The 12,337-nt window shown below is 43.2% G+C and overlaps 1 protein-coding gene across 1 annotated transcript in view; it reads left to right on the top strand.

The window, feature by feature from the left end:
* The first annotated feature begins 420 nt into the window (after nucleotides 1-420).
* Nucleotides 421-12,337, top strand: part of MED13 (mediator complex subunit 13) — a 49,511-nt gene continuing 37,594 nt past the window's right edge. The window contains exons 1-3 of the mRNA XM_062507205.1: nucleotides 421-524; nucleotides 2,408-2,642; nucleotides 11,956-12,124. Coding sequence (XP_062363189.1) covers nucleotides 459-524; nucleotides 2,408-2,642; nucleotides 11,956-12,124 — 470 coding nt within the window. The 5' untranslated portion in view covers nucleotides 421-458. The remainder of the gene's footprint in view (nucleotides 525-2,407; nucleotides 2,643-11,955; nucleotides 12,125-12,337) is intronic.

Below are 12,337 nucleotides of genomic sequence, written 5' to 3'. Positions count from 1 at the left end.
CCCCTTCTTATGCGAACGAGAAGACAAGAGGAACAGGGAGGATTTTGATCTTAATCTCCCGTCGTTGGATTACTTACCACCTCCCTCTTTCTGTTCTCCCCTTCCACGGCGGCTTTACACCCCCGATTGAGCTCCAGAAGACGAGAAAACGTTCTGAGTTCCTCTTTAATTTTTAATTTTTTTTAAAGAAATATATTTTTACCCCCCCCCCCCCCCATACCTCTCTGTCTCTCCTCGCGGGTTATTCCCCCTACCACTATTGCGTGTGCGTGTGTCTGTAAATCCCTTATTTAATTGTATTATTATTTGTGCGTGTGCAGAGCCCCCCTCCCCCTTTCCCTCTCGCTGTCTGTCTCTCCCTCTCCCTCTCTCTCTCTCTCTCTCTCTCTCTCTCTGTCTGTCTCTTTCTTTCTTGTCGGAGGCTGTGGGATAATGGCGTGTGGGTTGTGGCTGTGAGGATGAGTTCCTGCTTCGTGCCGAACGGGGCCAGCCTGGAGGATTGCCATTCCAACCTCTTCTGCCTGGTGAGTGTCGGCCCCCGGCGCACACACGCCCGGGGCCACCGAGGGAAGGGCTGGGAGCTCTGGGGGAGGGGGAAGGGGCAGTGGAAGCAAAGCAGCCATTTTTAGCAGAGCTTCTGCTGGATGAGCCCTCGGAGTAGGCCCTGCCTGGAGCAGCCAACTCTCCCATGCCCCTCTGGTTCCCCTCCATCGCTGTCTGTCTCGCCTCGCCCCTCCCTCCGCTTTCTTCCTGGGTAGTAGCCTCCCCGCAACTCGCCTTTTCCTTCCCTTTCCGTGCCTTCCAACTTTTCCTCCTTTCTCCCCTTATCCCTGCCTCTGAGCGTGGTATTTCTCGCGGGGGAAGGGAGCTGCTGCTGCTGCTTCCAGCCCCACATCTCGGGGAACTTTCTCTTTTCCCTCCCCACTCGTGACATCCCAGGCAAATCCGAGGCGAAATCTCCCTTCTTCCTTGCTTTTAAACGGGTGCCTTTCCCTGCTTGTTGTTATTCTGGAAGGCTGCTTTTGGTGATGCCCTCCTTGCCTTGTGTTTTGATGTGCACCATTTTGTAGTCTTTTTTTTTTTTTTTAACCCAAGTATCAAATCGTTCACATTGTTGAATTTTGGTAGCTCCAAAAGTAAATTCGATATAACTGGACTGTGATGCAATTTTTTGGTGTTTGTGCTTAGCTGTTTCATCAGCTTTTAATGCAAATGAGCTAATCTTAGCTGCCTGCCTGATATTTGTGATTCTAGAGATTGTTACAACAATCCTGTGCCAAGCTGTGGCACTCATATTTTTGGATGGAGGAGAATCTGGACGGCCTGACTGTGTCTGCAGCGTGCATCAGGCCTGCAGCTCCAGATTAACAGTGCAATTTTAAATCTGAAACTCTTTCTAAAGTAGCAACTGTTGCAGACAACCTTTCATCTAAATTGCTCTCCTGCTGAAGGTAGGGAGGCTGCCATGTTAGGTTTAAATGTTGCAGTAATCTTTTGTGTGTTGTCAGATTGGGAAGACAAAAAATAGTAACTTCTTAGCAAATGCCGGCCTGCCTTGCTCTGCCTTCCGAAAGAGAGCCCAAGGCAATGCCTCCCCTACCTGCCTTAAGGTGCCTGTGCTCGAGTGAAGTGCTAAAACTTGGTGTTGTGGTGTAGATAATCCAGGAATTGTCTGCTTCCCATTACACAGTGTAGTAAGTCTTTCCATGTGTAAAGTCAAATTATTTTTTGCCTAGGAAGGGGTTTAGTGGATCATTATCAACGTGGTTGCAGGTCTCACATATAATTGAATGATTAAATGAGGATTTAAATTCTTGAAGTGTGGTGTGAGGAATGAAAAGTATGATAACTCTTGGTAAAATCACTGAACACTGGGAGGCTTCCTGGGGGAGAGACAGAGAATTTTTTACAGTGGAGAAACTTGTGAAATTTTCCCAAGTGGTAGATGGCTGGAAGAATGTGTGATTTACTGTATCACCTATTTCCATGGAGTAATCTTGGATGGAAAAGGCAGTGTATGTATAAGTAAGCAAAAAGAGAGACGTTATTTGCTAAGGCAAGTGTTTAGGAGATTGGACAGTTGCAGTCTGTGAATAATAATAATAACACTACTCACTCGTCTTTCACTCCTTTACTTCAAATCAAATCTGATTTTTCTCTGTGTAACCAGAAAGCTGCAGTGAAAACGAGCAGCTCTTGCTTTACTGCAGTTATTTAATGAGCTATTAAACCAGGATGCCTGATTGCTCCCAGTTTATCTCCTAAGGCGCTCAAAACTTCCCAACGCGGTTCCCCTTGAATCCTGGGGGATCAATCCAATCCTCCCTTTCTCCCCGTGCCACCACCTTGCAGCAGGATGTGCTTGCCGGAGATGCCAACAACCCGAGTGTCCTTTTCTCTCCTCCAGGCTGATCTAACCGGGATTAAATGGAAGCGCTACGTGTGGCAGGGCCCAACATCTGCCCCCATTCTGTTCCCGGTCACGGAGGAGGATCCCATCCTGAGCAGCTTCAGCCGCTGCCTCAAGGCCGACGTGCTCAGCGTGTGGCGCCGCGACCAGAGGCCCGGGCGCAGGGAGCTCTGGATATTCTGGTGGGGGGATGACCCCAACTTTGCTGACCTGATCCATCACGATCTCTCAGGTAGGAGCTTGGTCACACCTTCCTTTGGTCGCTGAAAGGATCCTGGTGCTCAGGGCTGGCTTCTGACACCTGTAGCAGGTGGAGCGTTGTCTGGAGAAAAGATAAATTTGTTGCTGTAACCCTCACCGAAATTGTTACAGCAATGATCAGCCATCTGCTCTGTGTTCAGCTCACCTCAGGCTGCTGGATTTTCAAGAAATGAGGGTTTTGCTCCCCGCTTGTTCCCTTGAAAAAAAAAATCAAAACACAGGGCTATGAGTTTTGGCAGCTTCTTTATGAGAAAGCTGTGCTGAAAGCTGTGCCTGTGATTCACAAGTGATGTCTTAAACATGTTTTGATAAGATCCCTTTTGTTGGGCAATTAGAATTTTCAAATTCAAATAGTAAAGCTCATTTTATTATGTAATAAGGAGCGTAGAGATCTGGGCAGCTCTTGAACCATTTGGAGTTGTTTTGGTTGGAATTCACACCATCAGTGAGAAGCCCTCAGAAGGAAGCACCTGGAACTAACCAGTTGTTTCCATGCAAATATCTGTAAACCTTCATTTATGATTCCTCTCCCCCTCTTTTTCTGGTGCTCTGAAACTGCTTTCAAACCCAGCCTTTTGAAAGACTGACAATATTTGTATTTCTCAATAATGTTGTACTTCAAATTTGGCACCTTCCTTTGGAAATATTTGCTTGTTGAGCTCAATTCCCTACGTAGATGGTTTCCAGCTGCTTATCAGCAAGGTGACGAAGTTAGATATGGAAATTGGGTGAGTCTAAAGGTGAGACTAAACTAATTTGAGGGGGAAAAAAACCCCCCAACCAACACATCACTCTAATTTCCTTTCAAATAATGTACAGTATTCAGATTACTGAAGTGTAAAATGAGACCAAGGTTTGGTGACCTGGTAACCAGCAATTGTTAATGCTGCCTGTGTGTGTGTGGATAAGCTGGAGAACAAACAGGAGTTTAAAGTGCCACTGAGGAAGTTGACTTGAAACAATTTAATAGTGTGTGGAATTTTCATACAAAAATACTGTGATCTGAAAAACAATTGAGGCACTGAAATGATGTTTATTTCTTTGAATAGTTGACTTCAAAGATTGGGCTGTTGTTCCTATTCCTGTCTATCCTGGAACTACAAACTTTGCATTTTAAATGGCACTTGCACTGGAGTTTGCTTGATATTTTAGTGCATTTAAGGCTTCCTTACTATGACCTATAAATAACCTGTTTTGACCTGCAGGGAACATCCTTTGTGTGGCTGAGATGTAACTTAGACCCAGTGCTGGGTGTTTGTGGCCTGGGCCTGCCCTGAGCCAAGACCAACACTTGTGTGAATTTTGTGTGCTCCTGGCTGTGGGATGAAATGGAGACAAATACATTTTGAATGGGAAATCCAATGAAATTTAAGCTATTTGGAAAGTGCAATTTTGTGCCACCTAACCACTAAAATTATTTGTGTGAGCAACTTTCTTTGCATTCTGTTGAATGTCTGCTGGTGATTTAGCACAGGGGGACATTTGAAAGCAGCAGTGGTTTGTAGCTGGAGTTTTAGATCAGCACCTTGTTTGTGCTTGTCCAGAATTACCCTTTTGAACAGGTAGATAAGCAGGTATCATCCCAGGGACTTACCAACTCTTAACCTCTCTGAGGGTATAAGGGAGAGATAGGGGAGGATTAGCATCTCCCAGGCATGTCTTTGGGTATTTTCTTTGTCCAGGTCACCTGTGGGTGCCTGTGCTTCCCCAGAGCTGTTCTACACGTGTTCTGTGTGATGCTGGTACTCCTGAGGCTGTCACCTGTGTCTTTGTGGAGGTGTCTGACACCTTGGGCTCTGCAGACATGGTTTTGTGCTTTTTGGATGAAAAAAGAAATATTCTGTGAGTGTGTGTGTGAGGCTCTTGTGCCCAGGAGTTGGTACAGATCCTCCTCAGCTGGATCACAGAGGATGTGGCTGAGGGGTGCCCACACCTGCACTTTTTCTCTTTGCTGTCACACAAAATCTTAACGTGGATCTCATAGAAGAGAGAATTGTGGCTGAACCCAAACAATGTTATCTGACCTTTGTCGTAGCCTAATGGATTTTTTCATCGGTGGACAATTTCTCCTGGTAATTCACACTGCCTTGCTCTCCCAACGACTGCTTGTTACATTTTCAATGGGAATGATAAATGAGTTCTTAGCACAGGCTTGTTACCTGCAAAATTGATTGGAAATTGTTTTCTGCTGGAGGTTGAGGTGCTGCCTCATTTAGAAGTTTGCTGCTAGATATGTGAAGGATTGTCCTGGAGGATGGGGAGAGGGAGGAATCTGGGAGCAGTTTGTCCCTTAGTGCCTTTGGACAGATTTCTCCTGGGGCTCCTTGAGAGAGCCCTGGTTAGAAATCTGCCAGAGCCATGTTAAGAACTCTTGATTCTGGCTCCCTTTGGTCTGAAATTCTGTCTAGTAGGGAGAGGTTGGTATTTTGACAGTTTCTGACTTTTTTGGTGATGTGTAGTTTCAGTGAACAATGGGTGTTCAGTGACTGGAACACATCTTGGTTATCAGCCCTAGGGGATTTGAAATATGTCAGCTTTCCAGAACCCTTTTGTCCCCTTCCCAAGATGCCTTCAGCAGGGGATGTACAGCGTTGTGAATGTACATCTATGCATATCAGACTGAAGAAATAAATGCTGTCTCTGTGTTCAGCTGTACATTCTAGAAGTTCACTCTGTGCCCTGGAGTCACGTTTGAATCCTGCTCATGGCTGTGTCGGAGTTCTCATTCCAAGCCTTGGATAAGTGTCTTGTTGATGGTCAGGGATCGTTCTTGCCTGGAGGCATGTCAAAAGGAGACTTGTTCAGAGATGCTGATTGATCAGGAATATTGACTTCACTCAATCATTTATTTTTTTTCCCTTCCCTAGGAAGCTACTTACTGTACATACAGCCAAAAAAACAGATGTCTATTTCTAACCCAACGTAGCTAGAGGCAGACAGAAGTTAGTGAAATGTTATTTTAGCCTCTAACAACCTCAAAGGTTATGTTTTTGTTCTGACAGTGAGGCTTGATTATAGTAATTCTTGCAACTCAAACCCTAAAGTAGGACATCTCTTCCAATTTCAGCAGGCAATGGTCTCTCACGGCTCTGATCAGCAGTTATTTTATTAGAAAGGTTCTTTCTTATTTTCGTGTGGCTGCTTCTACACTTGGATTATTTATTTTGAAATTGGCAGTAGATGATTTTAAACCTGAGAACAGTCAGGTATGAATTATGTACAAGACATAGTTCCAAGGAAATGGTTACAATTTGATTAATGCTGGGATGGGGGAATGCTGCTATATGGCTTTGACCTTCAAATTGCATCTTTTAAATGGTGAGCTGCAAGATGCATCTTTTTCATTCTGGTGTCTATTAAATTTGGTTAATTTACTTTAAAAATTAAAGAGTTGTCTGTCATATATCAAGATAATCAGTTTTTGTTTGCTGAGCAATCTTGCTCATGCTTCTGTGAGGGAGAAATATATAAAAATAAAGCTGGTTGGAGGAGGGCTTGGAAGAATCCTGATGTTTGTCTGTGTGGTAAAAACAGTCGTGGCAGCAAAGACTAATATGTGTTGTGTAGCTGTTAATGCATGTGCATTACAGATCAAATCCCTGTCCCCAAAAAATCAGTGAGATTGTGCTGATGTCAGCACTGAGTGTCTCATTACTCCAGGACAATGGAAACCAGAGGATGAGCCAGTTATCATTCCAAGGGGCTGAAAACCCTGCCAGATGCAAGGAGTTGGCAAAGGCAGCTTGGAAAAGAGTTCAGCCAGTGATGCTTTTTTAAAATAACAATTACTCCCTAAGATCATTTAACTGCTACAAAAAAACAAAAAACCCACAACTAAAAACCAAGCAGAACAACAACAAAAAAAGGAAAGGATGCTTTTAAAACCACTTTGCACCTGATGTGAGCACGGTGAGCTGCAGCCCCTTGTCTGGGAAGGATCTGTGTGTTCTGTGTCAGGCAGGAGAGGCATTCCAAGTGTTCCTGCTGCATTGATGCTTCAGCATTTCTTTAGTCCTCCATGTTAGAGATGTAGCCACTTAAGCAAAACTGCTGATAAGCATTATGCAAAAAATTACTGAAGCAGTTTTATCAAACTTCTGTGACTTGCTGTGAGCTCAAAGGTGACAAAGATTTAACTTTCCCCCCCTCTTTTTTCCTTGACCAACGTGCAGGTGAAATATCTGTGGAGTCAGGTGAAAAATGCTTTGTCACAGCCAGTGAGGATTTGGCATGGTGTCATGTTGGTTGTGTGTACAACGTCACATGCATAGTGACCTGGATAAATCACAACAATGAAATATTTTACTCACACTGTTGCATCTACCTGCGTATGGAATTACTTAGTGTGGTGGAGGATATTGGATCATTTAGCTGGGAAGTTTTTCAGCTTTTCTTGTGGCTTTGTAGCCAAACTCACACCAAACAAATGGTGAAGGGGAGCAGTCACCTTGTTATGTTGATAAACTGCCATGGCTGCACTCTTACAGAAGGGTTCTGCTTTGAAATTGTCAGGATTTTGCTGGGTAGAGAACATAAAACCTCTGTGTGTGATACTGGGAAAAGCCAAGCAGCACAAGAACTGACCTGGAATGGTGCTGAATGTTTTCACTGTGGTATTTTGGAGCCAGAGTCTTGGATTGAGATTCTTATAACAGATACCACTCCAGTAGGAACAAATTTCAGCTGTCTTACTCGGATTCTTAAACTGATGTTTTCAAATTGTATTGTTTTCCTTTTTTCCTGCAAAATCTGTTGCTTCTCACTTGTTTCATAAGGGATGTAGTCCCTCAAAGAAAGTATTTCAGTAGCTTTGCTGGGTAATTCTCACTTTGAGCAGTCCAAAGAATTGAATTTTGAATTAAATTTTAATTAAAAAATCTGGGTTTTTAAATAGAAAACTTGGAGTAAAAGTGTTTCTGTCATATTACAATATTGTATACAGCAGCAATTTCACATTACTTTGTTTATTTGCTTCCCTTGGAATCTGAGGTTTATATAGGAAGTTTCATTGTCTGAATCAGGTTTGTGCCAGTGTTTTTGTAACTGGCACAGTCACATAATGGCCAAAAGGGAGCCTGTGAGGTAAGAAATGCTTCCAGAAGACAAGTCTCAATCCTGATATGAAAGAATGGATTTTCCCCTGTGTAATTGAAGTAATTGGGGGGAATTGTAGTCCAAAGTGGAGGCTTTGTTTCTTTGCACAGTTTATTTTAGAGGTTCATTGAGCATTAGGGAGATATTTTTAATGGTGTGATAAACACTCAGCCTGTGCAAGAACTGGTGTTTACTGGTGTCCTGTGTGTTAAAGGAAGGAGGGAAATCCACGTTCTTAAGTCTTGTTAAAAGTGATATTTTAAGGCTATATACTTATCTGTTGCAATATGGATTTGTCTGTATATATAATATGTATTACTTCTTAGAAGTCCTTGATTAATAAATTTGGCTAAAGATCTGGGAATGACAATAGGCTTAAAAAAAGCTTGACATCAATTAATTATAAGGTTTAAAGATACTCCCTTTTCAGAATTCACTAAAAATTGCTGGAGTTTTATACTCTGAGGGTGCTCCAAATTTTCTCTTTACTTCTCCATGAGCCCCACACAGACAGAAGGGCATAATCAGTTAAAATGAACTTTTACTGGTTCAGGTGAACTGTAGGAAAAATGGAAAGAAGAACATAAAATTTCTGAAGAAAAGTGGCCTCCAAGAAAATTGGTAATATTGAGAAGGTGCTGACTGAAAAAAAATTATTTATATGTAGTATGCAAATTGCTTTTTGCTGCCCACTGTTCCCATGAATTTTTCATTTCCTGATAGTTTATATTTTCATTTGAGGAAAACTCTGTGTAATAGGTGATGTAAAGAGAGAGGGAGCAGTGAGATATGGATATAAATTGTTTAATGGATTGACGTAAAAATGAGTGTGCTGGGGAAGAGTTGAGTGCTTTAGACAGCTGAGAGAACTCATCAAAAATAAAGTACTTGTAACCTTCAGGTTGCCAGAGCACTTTTGTGGATAACACTTGTCCAAAGTGGAATTGTGGCTTAGCACCTTTTGAAAATGAGTCAGCAACTTCTGTTGGTTTGTTAGCATTATCAGATGGAACATTTGAATTTATTGTTTAAGAAAGATTACAGGATAGAAGTGCCTCTTTCCTCTCCCCTTCTTTTAATGAATGGTTTGCTGTGTACAATTTTCTATTAAGTGGGAGGGGTTTTCTCATGTCGAGAAACAACAATTTGAATTAAGAAGAAAAATAGTTGGCAGATGTGAGCAGATGTCATGTTTGCTTCTCTCCACCACTAAAAATGGGAGGATGGGAATCACTAAATAGACTTCAGAAAGTCAGAGAACACTTACTGCTGGCTTTTTGAATGAATTTGTGTAATGCTCTGAAATGAAGGTTTCTTGAACTGACAGCTTCTTTTACCTTCCCTTCCTGTGGCAAGGTGCACTTCACTCAGAGCTGGTGGTCTGGTGAGCAAAAATTGGAGTTTTAATTGTGATTTCCATCTCAGACCTTACACTTTCTGCACGTAACACGCTCAGCCAAGAGCTCTCTGGTTCTGCAGTAATCTGGGGGAGCTTTCAGGAATTACATGCTGTGGCAAGTTCTTGCCTGGAAACTTGCTCGTGACGTGGTGGTCAGCACAGCTGATCCTGAATGAGGCTTCATCCATCCTGAATGGAGCTCCTGACTGCAGAGAATGGAAACTTCTCCTTTGTGTCCGCAGCGTGACCATCAAAACACAAGATTTGTGCTACTTCAGTACCCCTGCAGTTCCAGCATCTTCCATGGCATTGCTACACTAATACACCAGAACAAAACCAGGCATAGAAACTGGAATTAGCTCCTTCCATTCTGCCCTCTAGAAGGTCCTGGATGCAGGGGATGTGCTTGGAATGATTCCCTGAACTGACAAGAGCCGTGTACAAACCGAAGTGTGTAACCTTTGAAATGGTGAGGAGTTTATTGTGCAGCTAAAGTCCAATATGAGCGAGCTCTGGAGTTAATGTTTGCTCTGCTGAGCTGCTTTTTGGTCCCGCTCTGGAGCAGAGCTGCTTCTGCCCCTGGGCATCCACCAGAGCTGCAGCTGGGGAGCAACCTCTGTGCTTGGCACGGGCACTTCACACCCTTTGACTTTGGACCTTTGTTGCTTTTTTGTTACAAGAGGGGTGTATGATGTTTCTTTAGTGAGTTACTGTGTTATCTTGTAGCTCCACAGTTTTTTTAAAAACAAGTTTTTGCTCAACTCCAGCGCTGGAGTGGGGTGGTGGGGTGGGGAACTTGTGGTGAGGTCTCTGCTTTGGGAAATGCTGCTCCTTGTTTTTCCTTGTCTTTCCCAGAAAGTTGTTTCATGGAATGATTCATCTGTAATGATGCACACCTCCTCTTTTATAAATGATGGGGCAGGTCTGTTTACTCTTTTTCTGTCCCTCAGAGTTGCTGGGAGTAACTTTTTTTTTTTACTCACAATACTGACCTTGTGTGGAAATGTACTTTTCCCTGTGTGGAATATAGCAAAATACAAGCATGGTCACCATGTTCTGGTTCCAATAGTATTGAAATTCCCTTTGCTGTCATCTCTTTCTTAAATATTGTTTATTGTAATACTCTGTAAGGTTTTTTTTTCCTAACTAAAACTCTTAGGCGTCCGGTTTTCTAGATGCTCTCTAATTTAAGGATATCAAGACTTTAGTTAATAATGTTGCAACCTTTTAAGCTTGTAAGTGGCTTCCAGAGAAAGGTGAAGGGGCTTATTTCCAAGGGGGATTTAAAATGCAAGGACTTGGCTGTGTTGCTGAGGTTTTCTGACCGTGGAGCACAGCAGTGGAACCAAAATGCTCTGTGAGGGAGAGGGGAGCAGGCAGGGCACTTCTGTCAGAGCTGTGGTGCTGAAGCAGAGCTGGACTCCAGCCCCTGAGGTGTGCAGGGACAGTGGATGTGACAGATGAACAACCTCTTCTCACGTGGGGCTCCATGTGGAGTTTGGAGCAACGACCTCCACAGGTCCCCTCCGACCTAAATTATTCCATGACTATCCAGAGACTGGAGTAAAAATATGTCTCCTTATCTGTGTCAGACAAACTTCTGGTCTCTGCTGCTACCTGGAGTATGAAAGCAATGGCATTTGAAGAGTAACTCTGCTAGGTTAGTCCAAGGAGACCAGGAGCAGATCCTGAGGGAGAGATGTAAACCACAAAATGAGAGGAATTTGAGCCATAAAGGCAAGATCTGATTGCCAGTGATTTAAGGACAGTATCTCAAGCTTTGTTATATTATTATCCTCTTTATTAATGTTGCTGGGGATGGATGATATCAGATATATCCTGGGAAACACCCCAGGAACTTTCAGATATCCCTTGCCTGGAGCTGGGTAAGGGAATTGTGTGTCAGTGCAGCTCTTTAGACCAGTGCTTGTGCTTTGAGGACCTCTAGACCCTGTTCAAGCACTGAGCAGGAGCCAGAGTGGTGGAAGAAGTTGCAGTTTCTTGTCATCAATCTCACTTTTCCATTTGGCAAATCAGCTTGGCCTGTGCAAGTTGGATTCCATGCCTATGTTTGATTTGTGGGGCACAGAAGATGTCAGTGTTTGACTTCAGAATCCCATCGGTAGGAACTGGGCATTGTCTTTGCTGATGTTTCCCTGATGTGTGTACATCAGAAAGCAGGGCTAGGCTGCTTAAATATCTTCATTTTTAATGTTGAATTATAAAGAAAAATGACAGTTTTGAGTCTTCTGGGGAGAATCAAGTTGCTCATACCAGTATTCTGGGGTTTGAGTATTTTTCATCATCTCTAGCAAATTGTTGATCATTGAGAGTTAGTTGATTGCTGACTTTTGCTCCTGGCTTTCTTCTTCAGTCAATGCTGCTCAAAGACACCAGGGTACATTAAAAATCTGGCTGTGGTAAATTTACTTTTAAGCCTAATTGTCACCTAACTCTGCAGGATGAGGAATCCAGACTCCCCAAAACACCTCACAGACAGATCACACAGGCTGAAATACCCAACGTGCTGGTGCTACTTGTTTCCTTTTGTGTACAAATAACTGTTCCATCTTCTGTCCTTGTGGGGGATGAGATATTTTTACAGCTGATCACTTTTAGCAGTTCTGTCATCAAGTAAGTAGAGTTATCTGAACATTGCAGGCTGCTTTTGGTCACACGTTATGCTGTGAATATCTCTTAAAAGCTTGTGGGAGAGAGAAGGGTATTGTGATACGTCTGAAAATCCAGGATGGAATTCAAAGCTGGTTTCTGTTTGCCCTGTGCCTTGCAGAAGAGGAAGATGGGGTTTGGGAGAACGGGCTCTCCTACGAGTGCCGCACTCTGCTGTTCAAAGCTGTTCACAACCTGCTGGAGAGGTGCCTGATGAACAGGAACTTCGTGCGCATCGGCAAGTGGTTCGTGAAGCCTTACGAGAAGGATGAGAAACCCATCAACAAAAGGTAGGAGGCTTTATTTTGCTTTCTTGAAGAAGTTGGAGGCTTCGTTCTTTGTGCCTGAAGAAAGGTTTAATTAAGAGACTCCTGTGTATGATTTATTCTGGAGCCTGGGTCTCTGCTCTTTCTTATTTTGCTGCTTTTTTTTTGGAGTTTTTCTAAACTTTCTTGTGATGGAAAGAAGCAATGCTAAATGTGGTAGACAATCTCTTCTGGTCC

Source organism: Cinclus cinclus, chromosome 22 (assembly GCF_963662255.1).
Source record: "Cinclus cinclus chromosome 22, bCinCin1.1, whole genome shotgun sequence".
NCBI lineage: Eukaryota > Metazoa > Chordata > Aves > Passeriformes > Cinclidae > Cinclus > Cinclus cinclus.
This window is presented reverse-complemented; position numbering and strand designations above follow the sequence as displayed.